The 18,288-nt window shown below is 43.2% G+C and overlaps 1 protein-coding gene across 3 annotated transcripts in view; it reads left to right on the top strand.

The window, feature by feature from the left end:
• GPM6A (glycoprotein M6A) overlaps nucleotides 1–18,288 on the top strand; it is a 350,470-nt gene that overhangs the window by 127,864 nt on the left and 204,318 nt on the right. Inside the window, exons 1-2 of one of the 3 annotated variants that reach the window (XM_074951181.1) lie at nucleotides 4,058–4,181; nucleotides 5,007–5,295. The exons of 1 other annotated variant lie outside the window; for it this stretch is intronic. In XM_074951181.1, coding sequence (XP_074807282.1) covers nucleotides 5,259–5,295 — 37 coding nt within the window. In that variant the 5' untranslated portion in view covers nucleotides 4,058–4,181; nucleotides 5,007–5,258. Of the gene's footprint in view, nucleotides 1–4,057; nucleotides 4,182–4,791; nucleotides 5,296–18,288 lie in introns of those variants that run through there. One more of the 3 variants, XM_074951180.1, reaches the window with a different exon arrangement.

Genomic DNA, 18,288 nt, shown 5'->3' with positions numbered 1-18,288 from the left:
ATCAAGGCTGAACTTGGAGTAATCTCTTCCAGATTCTAATGATGTCTTCCACTAGGAAGAGAAAATCCTGGGGTCTGTCAAGGCCCTACATGTGCCCAGAGATTGTGATGAACCAGAAAGGCCTCCATCTGGATGAATGCTATCTCTAGTGGGAAGTCTTCAGCCACGAAGTGACCTGGTGTGATGCTCTGTGCCTCAGGGGAACACCCAGCACCCCTATGTTAATCCTTGTAAAATGATTGTGTGGTATCCAATACAAAGTTTGTCATGTCGGGTGTCTTCAGAAGGCTCATGATGCACTGAACATTGTTGTTACAGTAATGTTATAGGTTTTAATTTCATGTATGTATTTATGAGTCTGAAAATGTATCCTCATGTCTTAAAATAAGCCCAGGCAAAAACTCTCCAAGAGCAGAGAGGCAGTTCACCCTCATCAGGGCAGGTATGGGACAAACACAGCCCAGACTCACAGGAACAAAGGACGGTGGGCTAGGCAGCAACAAAAGAATCTGTTATACTCTCAAGGGAGTCACCCCTCCTTCCTTTGGTCAGTTTGGAACTGCGATGAGGTAATGCTCACCTGACTCTGAAGGGGGGGGGCAAAGCCAAGAGGGAAGAAAGGACATGATAAAAGGGAGAGACATTTGCCATGCTCTCTCTCTCTGTCTCTGTCTCTTCCACCAACATCTACAGATACTACACCAAGCGACTGAAGCGCTTCACAAAGGGGAGAGCCTGGCTGAAGAACAAGCAGCCAGCCTGTGGTGAGAAGCATCTAAGTTTGTAAGGGCATTGAAAGTGTTAAGATCAGATTAGAATGTGTTTTGCTTTTATTTCATTTGACCAAATCTGACTTGTTATGGTTTGACTTATAATCACTTAAAATCTATCTTTATAGTTAATACATTCGTTTGTTTATCCTAACTGAAGCAGTGCGTTTGGTTTGAAGCATGTCAGAGGCTCCCTTTGGGATAACAAGCCTGCTATATATCAATTTCCTTGTTAAATCGACGAACTCATATAAGCTTGCAGCGTCCAGCGGGCATAACTGGGCACTGCAAGATGGAGGTTCCTAGGGTTATGTCTGGGACCGGAGATATTGGCTAGTGTCATTTGGTTGCACAACTCAAGGAGCAGCTTACATGCCAGAGGCTGTGCATGAATAGCTCAGGAGTCGGGGGTTCTCACAGCAGAGCAGGGTAAGGCTGGCTCCCAGAGTCAAGGATTGGGGTGACCTAGCTGATCACCGGTCCGGATAAAACCAGAGGGGAATGTCACACCTGGTACCTGGCCTCCTTTGATCAACTTATTCACATCAAGCTTCAGCTCCCTAGTTCCCAGATATGATTGAAAATGCCTTGGTCCTTACGCATAGGAACAGGGTACCGTCTCCATTTCAAAGGTGAGGGAGGTATCTTAGGTCTTCCTTCTTCTACTTCCTATGTATCTAAGAAAGCAGAAAGAAATCAGTGACTTATGATTCTGTATGACCCCACAATGATATAGATGGGCCTGGTGTGCCCAGCCCCTCCCACAAGCTACCCTATGATCTGTCTTTGCCTAGCAGAAAGAAAGGGTGTCCTACATATCAGTCCCACCCCACAAATCTTATGAACCCTCTTTCCTTTCAAATCCAGGAATGTTCATCCATGTCCTTGTTGTTAATCTACCTTCATGAAAGAAGTGTACTTACTCTGCTTATTGTAGGGCATGGTCTGTCTTTTTTTTTTTTTTTATCCCATTGGATGTTAGCCAAGACATTTACAATCCACTCTGTCACGGGGTTCACTTGCTGCTGGTGGTGCCTCCTCCTGGCAGTCCTGGGGATTAGCTCTGCCAGGTGTTGTACCCTTCTCTGGTGATATCTTTACCCATCCTTCCTGCCCCGCAGCCCATCTGGCTCCAGGAACTGCAGCCACCTCTTCATGGCTTGGCCTTCAGGCCAGGTCACTATGTGGTTTCCCCTTCCACAGGAGGTATGTAACAAAGTCTTTCTAGAATAAATCATCCCAGGCAGTCCTTTATCCTTTACCTGGCCTGTGACATGCCCCCAGTGGCTGGTAGGGGAACCTGGGCCTGTCCTCTATGCCAGGTTCCAGCTCAGGGGCCCTCTAGTCAGCAGCCAAGGCCTGCTCTGTCCTACCTTGCTGCTTTCCCATCTTCCTGGCTTCCCACCTCTCTGGGTTTGTCAGCTTTCCAACTCCCTCTGCTCAGGGAATGACTGCAGCCTACTTCCCTGCAGCCCCTTTCTCCTCTGAGTCTCTGGGTTTTATACAGGCACCTCCTTTTCCTGTCAAGATGAGCCTTATTTAATCAATCCCTGGCTGCTCCTCCTGGTGCAGCCTGAGAAGTAAATTGGCCTACCTGGCCACCTTAACCCTTTTAAGCCTTGTGTGGGTTGGACACCCTATCACACCGTCCTTTCTGGAGTTCTTCCAGAATGGGGTTCAGAGAGTCTCTGTGCTATCTCCATTAGGGTCCAGACCTCTGCCCTCAGCTCTGTTAAAGTCCATAGGAGGCTTCCCAGTGGGGTTCACACCTCCTCTCCCGTAGCTAGGCTCCTTAGGGCAGTCTCTTTGTCTAGGACTCTTGTTTCGTGTGGCTCTATCCCTTTTAGTTAAATATAGTTCTCACTTGCTCTCAGTTCAGACTTATTTGGTCCTATCTTCACCAGTCCATGCTCTCTCCTGTTATGGAAAGCAATTTTTCTAGTGGTCACTAACCCATTCCAGAGTCTGAACTCACAGCCCTGGCTTGTGGAAAATGAAACATCGCATAGAGAAGGTTTGTTCTGTGGACTTGCTCCCAATTTGGTCTCAGCCATTCACCTTACTTAGGAGGTCTCACTGTTGAATTTCTGCCACAAACATAAGGCAAGACTTGAGGTCCGGTCCCATTCTCTGTATGTCTGGTTTGTTCTTAGGGTCTACCTTTCTGAAACCAAACACTTACACAAGTCCCTTTTGTTTGTGCTGTGCAAAGGGCCCCACAAAGAGTAGAAGCAATCCGGATACATCCTCTGCCACTGGATAATAGCCAGTATCTGGTAACCCTACTTCCTTGTGTGTGTTCCCTGCTCAGAGAAGCTTCAAGCTCACTTTTTCCAAGAGATCGCCATCTCCTGGATGGAGCACAAAGAGGCTCAATGGGTTAGCTGTGCTGTGTAGCCATGTGATGTGCTGAGACCTTCTGGAGACACCACTGGCAGGGTATGCACAAATCAGCTGATGTTGCCTTTGGTAGTGAGGCTCTCAGAGGGGTCTGGTAGTAACCATAGTACTGCTGCCTTGGGGAGGAGATACGCTGTCCCTAGTGGGCTCTGATAGGTCTTTTCACCTCACATCTCCTCTTATGATACCATGGTAGTTCAGTTCCTCTCAGGTGTTTAAGCTAACACTCCCCTGGTTTAATGATGGGGGGTCTAGAGGAGGGTGTTCTCAATAAGGAATGTTCAACTGTGACATGCATTTTATGATGCAATTCAACAAAATCCAAATTTGTGGATTTTTAGGTCATGCTGCAAGCTCATTTGTTTCCCTAGATTTTCTGGGAGAGGCAAGATCCTTGCATACTATGATGTTGAAGCCATCTTAGATAGATGAGCAGCTGAGTGGTGGTTTTGGGAGATTTTGGTTTGAAAAATATCTAGGGGGTCTGGGAAGACTGAATCTGTTGCAAATTGGTCCTTATTTATTCCATATAAGAGGTGTACATGCAACGAAAGTGCTAGATAGGTGCATTTTAAAAACAGAATGGTCAGGTAGGTATCTATCTGAATGCACAAATTATTCATGAAATTTCTGTTGATGTGAACTGTTACGAACAAAATAGTATACAAAATATTTAGCAGACTTGAAAACAATTTTAAACTTAGAGCGAGCTGGTGAGGGGGTCCCTTTTAATAACATCACATTAAAAACAGTTTTGCTTCTGTGTTTACCCATTTTAAGTCTTGACATTTTAGATTCATGGTGAGAATTAGTCATGTTTTCCCAGGAGGATGGGGAAAAAAACCTCAACACACATTGTGTGTGTTTTTCTTGTTGCACTTCTAGGAAGTATTCAGACTCTTAAGATGATGCTATGCCACTCAACAGGCCAAGGTACAAAAATGCTAATTTATTGATAGACTGCAGTGTCCAATTTGCATTTCAAATCAGACTGCACAGCTCCCCAAACAAGTAAGTGCCCCCACAATGTACTGAACCTGTGTTTTTCCTCCAACATTCCATGACAAAGATTGTGTAATGTGTGGGGTTTTGTTTTTGTTTTGTTTTAAGCTTCACCATCTTGAAAAGGTTCCATCTTTTAATAAGGTACTACAGCCTACCGATAATTTTGCATGCTATACTGCAGGAAAAAAAATGGATAGGATATTTATTTAAACATCTCGCTGTCTTATTTTAAATTCACATCTGCCAATTTGTGGCATTGTGAGAGATAATTTACCTTAAATAGAGGATTTGATGGGCAGTCAGTAATATTCTCTATTTCATACTTTCTGCTTTTTTATATATATACTTGAAAAAAACCCACCTTAAACTACAAAGGTGTATCCTTCTTTTGAACAAACCCTTTTGCAGCCTGTCAGAATACGTTATAGAATAAGTATAATAGTATGTATTTCTAATACTAATTATACCCAAATAGTATAAATATATGAGAGAGCGAGAAAATGAAGGAGAATATTAGTAATGTATCTGACCGAGAGTGAGACAACTACTGCAGCATAAAGAACCCACAGGCATCTGGGTTTTCCCACTTTGGTAGCAAATAGGGGGAATTATGGGTTGGTGGTCTGCTTCATGTTAGGAGGACTCCCCTCCATCTGTTCTCAGTGCAGCCTGTTTCCAATTTAAAACGCAGATTTCAATACAAACCTCAATTTCTTTCCCCCATTTTATATGCAAAGCAAGGTTTATGAATTACAGTGTCACTGCTACTGGGACGGACACCAAATTTCCCCCCCAAATTCACTGGCTATTCATTTGAATACCTGTTTACAGTGATATACAATGGGCAGCTTTGAGAAGAAAAATTGATAATCTTCACGGAAGAGTAATTTGAATGAAATTACACTTGACAGCCTGTCTCCAAGCAAACAAGGAGAGTGAGAGAGCCTTAGCTAAGCTCTGAGGACTTGCCTAAGCCTCTGCTGTTGGAGCTTCCCAGGAAAAAAGCACCCCACACTTTTTCCAACATCTAATTGAAGCTTTTGATTAATTCTGTGTAGCAGTTTGTAGTGAAGAAAGGTAGCCATGGAAGAGAATATGGAAGAGGGACAAACACAAAAAGGTATTGTGATAAATAGTTTTCCGTTTACAAATATGGTATTATTTTGCAGTTTCCTTATTTGCTTTAGGTGCATGCCTCTAAGGCTAGTGAATATCCTGGTGTAGCAGATGTGAAAGATTTTTCTTTCCATTTGGCTTCTTGAAGTAATGTCTGGAATTAATATTGTGATTGTGAATATTTAAGACTTATGGAATTCAAATGCACAGTCTTATATGCATAGTAGTAACACTGCAAGCTTTTAATGTGGACTGTTTCCCAGACCAGTCCTTTGTTAACCTTCATTTATTTCATGTTTTCACGCTTGTCTAGCTGGGTCAAGGGAGCCCACTGTGAACTATGAGAGAGCCACTCACACAATATTTGGAGCTAGTTGGAGTTAGAAATCTAACAATGTAACCATTATTTACACCTTTCAATGGGTGTCCAGACTGAACAAAGACCTGGAATATATTTTGTATATATTTGGGAGGTGTCTATATTTCTTTCACTTCCCCCCCATTTCTTTAGGTATCTGTGGAAGCAGCCTTGCTATAGTATCTATGAAGGGATTGGTTGTAAATTTTGCAGTGTATATATTCAGTTAGCTTTTTGTTTTTGCACAGTGCAGTTCAGTTTGTGTTAGAAAAAATAAATACACAGCATGGTCATGGTATTCCTATTTTAAAATCTCTGGACAAAGTTGTATGTAGCTGATTGTTGCTGGGCGTATTACTGTTTTTTAAAAGTACACCCCTAGATTGTTCTTGCTTGTACAGTATATCAAGTTGTAGCTCAGGAAATATACTGTTCATAACGTCCTTTTCTCTAAGGAGCAGAGTGTATGATCACTGCAACTGTGTTCTCTTTCTGTTCTGTCCATGCTGGATTTTATCTAGATGTATTGAAATGAGGGCATTTTTTGTATTGTAAGTGAAAAGGTAATGCTGGCAAAAATTTGCCACATCTAAATCACAGATACTGTTTAATCTAAATTGATCCGGAGATCAATGCTTGAGAGGGACATTTTGGATGTAAGAAAATTGGATAACCTAAACTCCATGTATATGCATATTTCCTGAGTTGATGCCATATTCCGTTTTTCAACACTTCGATCAATCTGCTTGCTACATGTAAATGTCATGCTTGCTCATTAGAACTGACCCACTTAGACTAAATGCAGCTTTGGAGTGTTTATTATCTTGCGTTTATCTAGATGTACAGTAGATTGTCACACAACAAAGCAGAATATATGTATCAAATGTAAAACAGATTAATTTATAAACAATATGGTGAACTGACAGGATATCTGACAATTGAATCCAAATACCTAACCACAACTGAAACACTGATTTGGAGAAACAATGTACAATTCAGGAACCCTTAATTCCTCATTTAAAAAAATCCAATTTGAAAACTGTAAAAATTACCAAAGAAAAATGTGAATCAATTAGTGGATTGCATGAACAAGTTGCTATAGATAACTGTGTCCTCATTGTTCAAATGACAAGCAGTTTGAACGACCAATAGCCTCTCAGAATAATGTGATTAATAGTGTGGTTACACCAATAGCTAATGCAACAGATTTTCCCCCCATTTAGAATGCCGTGCCTTTAGTAGTGCCCAGCTGTCATCACAAGTCTGGGCAGAAATGTGTTGAGATCCCAATAAATTACATTTATTTTCCCTTATGCGGGAGGGGTGGTGTTGGTTAATTGCTGTGACTGTGTTTGTGGATATGTTGTTGGAAAGAGGAGTCCCCTTACCCCCACAGAAGGCTGGAATTCAAGATTTGGGAATAAAATGAGGACCCATGAAGGGAAGAAGAGTTGGGACCTGAGTTTGTAAGGGGCTGTTAAGGAAAGTACTGTGATCGCTGGTCACTACACATGCTTTAAAGGCTGCACTTTGCCTTGGAGGAAGAATATTGTCTCTAGTTACACACTTTGGTACTTCTGTCCTAAGTTGCTTTCACATACCGTAGCACTTCTATTGTGGTGTGCTTTGCCAAGGTTGAGCAGTGTATAGTTATAATTTAGCTGGACCATCACTTGTTATTTTTCCTTAATGGAATATCCCAACAACTTTCATCAAGACATGTTTATTCTAATTTTCTTCATGCTTCCATCTTGAGTGAAGCTGCTTGTTTCCGCCTCTCTCCTTCTCTCTTCTTGCTATAAAATCAATGGGAGTATAAATTGTCACTGCTCACCAACTCCTACACCTTTCATAGCAGATGCTTTGAACCACCCACGGCACGGCATTACATGTTGCTAGCAGCCATGATGGAAGTGAATAGTTTCATATTGGTGCATTTCACAAATACAATGCAAATAGCTCTAATATGGTACTTGCGGCTTCAACAACCATTTTATTCCTATAGAGTCAAATACAATAAAATACCAGTGAGTACAAACAGTATGTTTTCTATAGTGATACACTGAATGTCACTGTTTGAGCAAGGGATTCTGCCTGTATATTCTCTATAAATTCCAGTTTTTGACAGTTAAAAGTTCTTTTAGGGCTATAATTTGGGAAACAAACTGCCAGCAAAGGAGACTGCTGGACAGACACATTAGCCTTAGAAATCAGACAAATAATACATAATATGTATTAATTGTCTGGTTTCTGATGCAGATTCACTGTGAAGCTGCATCATGGTTGGGGATCAGACACTCTAGTGTTCAAATGCTTTCTTCGGTATTGTCTTGCTGTGTGGAAGTAGCTTCTTCTCTCAGCTTCAGTTTCTGCATTCAGAAAATAAAGCTTATGCTAACCTACTTGTTAATGTATGTTTAGCAGTTTAAATATGTAAAAGGGTGTATAAGTGCTCTTTATTTATTATCTATTCATGTTTGCACTTAAACTATGGGAAGGCCCCTTTTCTTTTCTTGTTGGTCCTTGGCCCATCTCATTGTCTCCCAAGTGAGCAGAGGTTGGTGAGACAAGTCCAATTACATCCACTAGGCCATTCCTGTCCAAGAATTAGACCTATGCATGGAAATGGACTTTTCCTTCAAAACATTACAATGTATCTATTGGGTGCACATTAAAAATAATAGTCTCACTAAATATCTATAGCATAATATCTTGGGAGACCTTTCAGCCATTACAGTTTCTGTGAAAGGAATATAAAGAGCTCTTTGACATGGTACTGTGTTCATAGGAAATCCAAAGCCAGAGCAAAGTCAGCAAGAGTTTTTTGTCGTCCTACTGCTGAAAAACACAAAGGTGGTGGAGATGATGGTTCAAGTTATTATTAATGAGATAAAGTGTGAACATTTCAGAAGTGTCTCAGTGAGTAAGGAGCTCCCTGACTTTCGGTGGGACACGTGCTATTAAGTCACTTAGGTGCTTTTCAAATATCCCATCCATAAAAGCTAAGTGATGTCAGTGGTTAATCTCCCAGGTCACGAGTGGTGGAAAGATGGTAATAGCAGATTGCTATTAATTTTGATACATGCAGAAACTGGACTGAGACCACCCAATTTTTTTCATCACTGTTTGTCACCTCAGCAGAAAGTTTTTTGTGGAAGAAACAGTGGGCTTTTTATTACACATTTTATGCAGCACTTAGCATGGGTCCTGAGTCCCAGTGCTACTGCATCACAAATCATAAGACTGTATCAATGTAGAATTTAAACTACTCTGGAACCTCCAGTTTTCCTTAAGGTACATTAGCAGAACAGTGTGGGAAAATGTTCATTGTTGATGCTCCTCATGTATCTGTACTGAGTGTAATTATGTATAATAAGAAGTGCCCGTATTTAGAGAGGAGCATGTTCCGGGGGTGCAGGGTACTGCACTGTGACTCATGAGAATGGACTTCTACTCTCTCATCTGTCTATAACTTGCTGTATAATCTGGGACAGATAACTTCCTCTGTTCCTTTTGTCTTGTATATTTGGATTGTAAACTCTTTGGGGGTGGGGATTGTCTCCTTCTATGTATATGTACAGCACCAAGCACAGTGAGAAACTGATCTTGTTTGGGATCTCTAGGCACTACTGTAATATAAACAATAATTACCTAATGATCTGAGCACTTTTACAAAGTTTAAAACTCTCCATATATAATTCAATATAATGTAATGTAATATACAGTTCATAGCACTCTGAATATTACCAGCCAAACAATAATTCTTCTTCAAGTGCTTGCTCATGTCGATTCCATTCTAGATGTGTGCATGCCCACAAGAACAGTCGTTGGAGATTTTTGCCGTGCTCATGTGCTGGTATATTAGGTGCTGCTGACCCTACATCCTCTCTGTTCCTCCTTACCGCCTATGACGGTTGGTCAGAGCGCCTTGTTTTGCATCACAAAAGCATTAGCGATTCTTACAGTCCATTGTTCTGTCTCCTTTGTTGTTAGTTGACAGGTACTGAGTTAGACCTTTAAGTTAAGTGTTAGAGTAGAGTTTAGGCATTAGAGTCCCAGCTGGGACTTCGTCTCGGAGCCCGGCATGCCCCATTCCCCATGCTTTAAGCCATGTTCATTGTGCAGCCGGCTGATGCCCGTTACTGACCCCCATGAGAACTGTTTAAAGTGATTGGGGGAGTCCCACAGAAAGGATAAGTGCAGGATCTGAAATAAGTTTTGCCCTCGAGCTCGGAAGGAGTGGGATATCTGCTTAAGGGCCCTCCTCGTGGAGGCTTCGCTTCATCTTACCTCGAAGCCCTCTCGATTGGACTCCGTGCCTGACACCTTGGCGTTGGCACACAGTACACCACCAGCACCGGAATCCACCTGGCACTGTTCCCCCTCCCCGGTGCCTAAGAAGCAGTCAAAGTCGATGAGCCCGCCAGCACCACAGGAAAAGGGGGCTTCAGGCAAAGGACTTGTGTCAGGTCATGTGCCCACCCCAGAGCTGCTTGGGGGTACTTCTGGGGTCAGCCCCCCTAGTCCAGCCAAGGACCTGCCTCTGACTTCTGGGAGCAGAAGGGGGTATCGGCCCCTAATAGGGTCATTTGTGCCCAAAGTGGGCCTGGCAGCCAAACAGCAAGTAGGCTGACTGGCACCAGACGTCAAGCCAGACGACAGACCTAGCCCAGGTCCCGGCATCTATGGGCAAGCTGGTTATGGGACCACCCCCTAAAGCAGTGGAGTGTCCCCAATCCCTGGACCGCAGGCATCAGTCCCCATCACTGCGGCCTCGGACCCTGGCACCGCAGCCTCAGTCCCTGGTTAGAAGACACAGGTCCCTGATGCCAAGGTCTCTGCCTGCAAGTCACACCTGAGTCACGATGCTGATCCCTGTACCCCTGGTTCTGTCGGGCCTCCCGCCAGAGTTTATCATGGCGCAGCTCACCATCACCTAGGCGGTCTTCCAGGCATCAATCCCCCCTGTGCAGGATTGTTCCCAGTCACAGCACTGGTCTCCGGCTCCCTGGTACTGCTCTTCAGGCTGGCATGGGTCCTTGCCCTCTCCTCACTGGTCGCCGATGAGTGTCAGTTGGCAGACTCAGACATCTACAGCTCCGCGATGTCACTGGAAGGTCAATGGTCCAAGCCTGAAGGGGAGTTCAGCCCCCCACTTATAAAAGGCGAATCACCACCAGCCCGTGAGACCAGCGCAGCTCCTGCGTGTTGCAGCACGGTGTCGAATACGACACGGGGGCAACACAGCGGGCTCCGATGCCCTGGATGAGCCAGGGGAAGCTGCCCCTCCCTCTGCTGTGCAGTCATCTTTGTCATCTCTGGATGAAGCGTTGGGGGGCCTCTTGCAAACAAGCAGCCTCCCTGACAACTTCAAGGAGCAGTGGACCCTGCTCAAAAGAGTGGCTGCCAACCTGAACTTGGAGGTTGAGGAGTTAGTGGAAGAGTCCGACGACCTCTTTAATGTCATACCCTCCACCCTGGCCCGGGTTGCATTGCCCATCCACCCAGGGGTCCTTAAAATTGCCAAGTCTGTGTGGCAGACCCACTCTTCCGTTCCGCCTACCTCCAAGAAGGCGGAAAAGAAGTACTATATGCCCACAAAGGGATTTGCGTACCTGTACACCCATCCTCCAGCAGGGTCCCTGGTCATGTCTGCCGTCAATGAAAGGGTCAGGTGAGTGGCACACCAAAACATAAAGATGCCAAGAGGCTGGACTTGTTTGGCAGGAAAATTATTCGACAGCCAGCCTGCATGTTCGGATGTCTAACCATCAGGCCCTGCTAGGCAGGTACAACTTCAACCTGTGGGACTCCATCAGCAAGTTCAAGGAGGGCCTCCCACAGGACTGAGCCCAGGAGATCACTGCCTTGGTGGAAGAGGGCAAAGCGGTGGCAAGAGGTGCTCTCCAGATAGCCTGGGATGCTATGGACTCGGCAGCCAGGGTTGTTGCCTCTGCGGTGGTGATGAGGCGCAGCTCCTGGTTACAGTTCTCTGGACCTTCTGTTTGAGGGAACAGGGCTCTTTTCAGAGTTGACCAATTCGCAGCTCTACGGCCTTAAAAACTCCCATGCCACCCTCCATTCCTTGGGCCTACACACCCCTCAGCTGTCCTAGAAAGCCACTCCATCCCCTCCGCCTCCGTCAAGGTCCTGGGGTGTCCCCCTGTCCATCTCCTACAGGAAAGACAGAGACAAAGGATTTAAACAGCGTCACCCTTAGTCTGCCCATTCCTCTGCCCTGCCTGGTTCTTCCAGAGGCCAAGGAAGCGAGAAGCAGGTATTTTGAGGATGTGCCCAAGGACAGCACCTTAGTCACTTTCCAGGATCCACCCCCTTGTTCTTTCCTCAACCACCTGCGCCCCCTTCCGGTCGGCCTGGTCGCAGCTGACCTCGGACCATTGGGTGCTTGACATAATATCTTCGGGCTACACCCTGCAGAAATAACACTTCTTTATACACTTTCTCCGCACCATTCATGATTTTATAGACCTCTGTCATAACCTCCCTCAACTGTCTCTTTTTTAAGCTGAAGAGTCCCAGTCTCTTAACTCTCACCTCATATGGAAGGTTTTCTATACCCTTAATCATTTTTATGTTCTTCCCTCTACTTTTTCCAGTTTGAATATATGTTTTTTGAGATGGGGTGACAAGTACTGCATGCAGTATTCAAGGTGTGGGTGTACCATAGATTTATTTAGTCACCTTATGATATTTTCTCTCTTATTAGCTGTCCCTTTCCTAATGGTTCCTAACATTCTGTTCGCTTTTTTGACTGCTGCTATACATTGAGCAGAGAACTATCCTTAATCACTCCAAGATCTCTTTTTTGAGTGGTAACAACTAATTTAGACCTCAACATTTTGTATGTATAGTTGGCATTATGTTTTACAATGTGTATTAAGTTGCATTTATAAACATTGAATTTCATCTTCCATTTTTTTGCCCAGTCACCCAGTTTTGTGAGATCCCTGTGTAAGTCTTTGCAGTCTGCTTTGGATTTAACTATTTTGAGTAATTTTGTATTTTCTGCAAGCTTTGTCACCTCACGGTTTACCCTTTTCCAGATAATTTATGAATATGTTGAACAACACGTGATCCAGTACAGAACCTTGGCGGACTCAGCTATTTACCTCTCTCCGTTGTGAAATCTGATCATTTATTCCTAGCCTTGGCTTCCTATCTTTTAAGCAGTTACTGATCTATGAAAGGACCTTCCCTCTTATCCCATAACTGCTTACTTTTGCTTAAGAACCTTTGGTGAGGGACTTTGACAAAGGCTTTCTGAAAGTCAAAGACAGTATATCAACTGGATGACCCTTGTCTACATGTTTGTTGATAACCTCAAAGAATTCTAATGGTTAGGCATGATTTCCCTTTACAAAAGTCATGTTGTGTTCATCTTATGTGTCTGATAATTCTCTTCTTTACAGTAGTTTCTACCAATTTGCCTGGTGCTGAAATTAGGCTTACCGGCCTGTAATTGCCAGGGTTGTCTCTGGTGCTTTTTTAAAAAATTGGCATCACATTAGCTATCCTCCAGTCATCTGGTACTCAGGGTGACTTAAGTGATAGGTTACATAACACACTTAGTAGTTCTGCATTTTCATATTTAAGTTCCTTCAGAACTCTTGGCTGAATACCATCCAGTCTTGCTGACTTATTACTGTTTAATTTATCAATTTGTTCCAAAACCTCCTCTATCAACATCTCAGTGTGGGACACTTCCTCAGATTTGTCATCTAAAAATAATGGCTTAGATGTGGGAATCTCCCTCACATCCTCAGCCATGAAGACCAATGAAAATAATTCATTTAGCTCCTCCACAAATGCCCTGTCTCCTTCAGTGCTACAATAGTCTAGTGGTTCCACTCAAGGCTGTCCATATGGTGTGCGGGGCCTGGGGCGGAAGTGACGAATCTGTCACTTCTGGGACCGACTGCGCCGGCCAATTGCACCGGCCTGTGGGACCCCCCCAAAGCATGGGGCCTGGAGCGGTCACCCTGATTTGCTGTACCCAAGGGATGGCTCCATTGATTCTTTGGCAGGCTTCCTGCTTTTGATGTATTTAAAAAAAATTGTTGCTGTTAGTTTTTGTGTCTTTTGCTAGTTGCTTTTCAAATTCTTTTTTGGCCTGCCTAATTATACTTTTACACTTTACTCGCCAGAGTTTATGCTCTTTCCTATTTTCCTTAGGATTTAGCTTCCAATTTGTAAACAATTTTTTTTTTGTCTCTGACTGCCTCTTTTACTTTATTATTTAGCCATGGTGGCATTTTTTGATCCTTTTATTGTGTTTTTGATTTGGGGTGTACTTTTAGTTTGAACCTCTATGGTGTTTTTTAAAAGAGTTTCCATGCAGCTTCCATTTCACTCTCTTGACAGTTCCTTATAATTTCCATTAAGTTAGCTTACTCATTTTTGTGTAGTTCCCCTTTTTGACGTTGAATGCTACTGTAGTGGGTTTATTTGGCATTTTCCTCCCTACAAAGATGTTAAGTTTAATTACATTGTGGTTGCTATTACTGAGTGGTTCAAGTATATTCACTTCTTGGACCAGAACCTGTGCACCATTTAGGACTAAATCAAGAATTGCCTGTCCCCTTGTGGGTTCCAAGACCGACTGCTCCAAGAAGCAGTCAAGAAATGTTATTTATGTATTATGTCCTGAGGTGACATGTACCCCATCAATATGGGGGATAGTTGAAATCCCCCATTATTACTGGATTTTCTTTATGTAGTCTCTCTAATCTCCATAGTCACTGTCACCATCCTGGTCAGGTGGTTGGTAGTATATTCCTACTGCTGAACTCTTATTGTTCAAGTGTTGAATTTCTTTCTACAGAGATACTATGATATAGTTTGAGTCATTTAAGAATTTTACTATATTTGATTTGGCTTTCTTTCACATATATTGCCACTCCCCCACCAGTATGACCTACTCTGTAATTCCTATATATTTTGTACCATGGCATTACTGTGTCCCGCTGATTATCATCATTCCACCAAGGTTCTGTGATGCCTATTATATTGGTATCCTTATGTAATACTAGGCACACAAGTTCACCCATCTTGGACTTCTAGCATTTGTATACAGACCCTTATAAAATTTGTCAGTATTTAGTTGTCAGTCTTCATGTGATGTAATTGAATGGGACTCTTTTTCATTTGACATTTTGTCTTCAGTTCCTACCTGTACATAGGCAAGTTCTATCCTCTCCTCTTTACTAGAACATAGAGTATCCCCTTTAATAGATCCTCCTCTTTGGGATGTCTGTCTCCAAACCATGTGCTCCTCTGCACCTGCTGGCTTTCTCCCAACCCTTAGTTTAAAAACTCCTCTATGGCCTTTTTAATGTTATGTGCTAGCAGTCTGGTTCTCTTTTGGTTTAGGTGGAGCCCATCCTCATAGGCTCAAGTATTATGGCTCACAAAGTTAGAGGAAAAGATTCTCCACTTCATCTGAGATCTGCTTGGAGGCAGTGGAGAGGGGGACTTCTGCAGGGAGCCTGTCATAGCAGCACCTGGCCCTGGTAACCTTATGCCAGAGGAGGACTGAGTGGGGCAGAGTAGAACTCCACTTGGCCCACTTCCCCCCCTCCAGTCAGTCTTACTGCTGGAATGTCCTGTCCCTCTCTTTATACTGGGAGTTGGGAGGAGGCTGGTACAGAAGCTGCTATGCCACCTCCACTGACTTTCCACCAGTCCCCCTTGCAGGGGGATGTCTCTGTTGTGCATTACTGGCCAGTTCATGTCTTCTGAGCAGTGGAAAGCTGACTTAGCAAACCAGAGATTTCAGCCGATAGACTACATAGTACAGTAAGTTTAGGAAAGAATGGTAGTGGCATTGGTAACTCAGAGTTTCTCTGCTTTGCTCTTTTCAGGCCAACATTTAATATGGCTGTTGAAATATGTGTGTATATTTTGTCTTTTTATACTGTACTTTTGTATGCTGGTGTTAGATGATATCATTAGAATCACTCATCTTGGAGCTGGAAAAAGCCTATTCACTCATATAGTGAGTTTATACTATTTCCCCCACCAGTGGTAGACTCTGCAGTATATTATCTAAGGCTGTTTTCATTCTTGTTTTAAATAACATAGTTGATGATTTTTCCACTGTTTTTTATTTGGAAGATTATTCTAGAGAAGAAAAGATCTGCCATGAAGTTTTCCTTATATTCAATCTTTAATTTTCCCTGTTATTTTCTTTTCATCACTTCTTTGGTAATTTCATCTCCTTCATCCCACCCTAAACAAATCCCTGCTCATTTTAGTGTATGATGTAATATTTGTATTTTCCTATTTATAATCTCTGTACATCTGTAGTGATAGTTGTTTTATACTCTATAATGTATTATTTGTATCTAATATTACATCCATTTTGAGAGCACTCCTCTGTGAACACTTTTAGCTGAATTTGTTAGGAATACACAACACTTCCTAACAGTGCTCTCCTTCCTTCCTTTCTTCTCCTCCTTGAATATTGGTTTCATTGGAGAGAACATATTTGGTAGTTTTGCTAGGAACAAGGGTAATTTAAAACTCACGGAGAGACTGATCAAACAGATGTTTTCATGGAATCATAGAACCATAGGGTTAGAATGGACCACAAGGATAACTTAGTCTAGCCCCCTGCCAAGATGCAGGATTTGTTGTGTCTAAATCATCCAAGAAAAATGGCTATCCAGCCTCTGTTTGAAAATCTCCAGTGAAGGAGCTTCCATGACTACCCTAAGCAGTCTGTTCCATTGTCCTATTGTTCTTACAGTTAGGAAGTTTTTCCTGAGATTTAATCTAAATCTGCTATACTAGGGGTGGCCAACCTGAGCCTGAGAAGGAGCAAGAATTTACCAAAGAATTTGCTAAAGAGCCACAGTAATATGTCAGCAGCCCCCCCATCAGTCCCCCCGCCCCTGCTCCCAGCGCCTCCCGCCCACTGGCAGCCCTGCTGATCAGCACCTCCCCCTCTTTCCCTGCACCTCCCGATCAGCTGTTTCATGGCATGCAGAAGGATTGGAGGGGAAGGAGCAAGGGCACAGGCTTAGGGGAGGGGGCAGGAAGGGGTGGACTGGAGGCAGGGCCTGTGGCAGAGCCAGGGGCTGAGCAGTGAGCACCTCCCGGCACATTGGAAAATTGGTGCCTGTAACTCCAGTCCCGGAGTTGGTGCCTATACATGGAGCCACATATTAATTTCTGAAGAGTCGCATGTGGCTCTGGAGCCACATGTTGGCCACCCCTGTGCTATACTGTAGTTTGAACCCATTGACTCTTGTCCTGCCCTCTGTGGCAAAAGAGAACAATTTTTCTCCGTCTTTTTTATATAAACAATGTATTTGTTTCAAGTATTTGAAGACTTATATCATGTCCCCTCTGTCCTTTAATCTCCTCTTTACCAAACTAAACATACCCTGTTCCTTCAGCCTTTTCTCATATGTCATTCCCATATTGCCATTCAATCCCTTTGATCATCTTTGTTGCTCACTTCTGGATACTTTCCAGTTTCTCTACATCCTTTGTATACAGTGGTGACTGAAATTAGACACAGTACTCCAGCTGAGGGGTAACCAGTGCTGAGAAGAGTGGTACTATCACCTGCCGTGACTTGCATGATACGCCTCTGTTAATGCAACCCAAAATTCTGTTTGCTTTTTTGCAACAGCATCACATTGTTGGCTCATGTTGAGGCTGTGATTCACCACAGCTTCGAGATTATTTTCAGTAGTGCTGCTGCCAAGCCAGTTATCCCCCATTCTGTACTTCTTCCCTAAGTGTAGCACCTTACATTTGTCTTTGTTGAATTTCATTTTGTTGTCTATAGTCCAGTTCTCCAATTTATTAAGGCTCCTTTGAATTTTAGTTCTATTCTCCAAAGTGTTTACAGTCCACCCTAACTTTGTGTCATCTGCATATTTGATCAGTATGCTCTCCATTCCTACGTCTTCATCATTAATAAAGATGTTAAATAACACCAGACCCAGAACAGCTACCTCATTCCAATCTGACTTCATTCCATTAATAGTTACTCTTTGTTTGCAGTTGTTTAACCAATTATGTATCCACTTAATGGTAGTTCTACCAAGCCTGCATTTCTCCAGCTTACTTATGAGACTGTCAGTCTCATATTATGTCCTCCACATTCCCCCTATTCACCAAACCTGTTACCTTATCAAAGAAGGAAATCAAGCTGGTTTGGCAGCTTGATTTGGTTTGGCAGTTTGGTTTAATCTTAGTAAATCCATGTTGGCTGATATTGATCACCCTCTTCATCATCCAAGTATCAAGGTCAGGCTGACTGGTTTATAGTTCCCCCGCTCCTCCTTTTTCCCCCCTTTGAAAAGTTGGGCACTATGTTAGCCCTTCTTCAGTCTTCCTTTCCTGTCACCCACGAGTTTGCAAATATTGTCAGTGGCTCTGAGATTTCTTCAGCTAATTTCTTTAGCAACCTGGGGTGAATAGTAACATGCCCTGATGACTTGAATTAATTCAAATTAGTCAGAAGATCTCTGACGTGTTCTTTACTTATCCTGATCTGCATCCCTTCCCCTGTATTGTCTATGGTAACTCACCTCATACCCTAAAGTTGTGAGATCATAGTTCTGAATTTCTGCTGAAAGCACAATATAGAGTTGAAGTCACTCT

Source organism: Natator depressus, chromosome 4 (assembly GCF_965152275.1).
Source record: "Natator depressus isolate rNatDep1 chromosome 4, rNatDep2.hap1, whole genome shotgun sequence".
NCBI classification, from domain to species: Eukaryota; Metazoa; Chordata; order Testudines; family Cheloniidae; genus Natator; species Natator depressus.
This window is presented reverse-complemented; position numbering and strand designations above follow the sequence as displayed.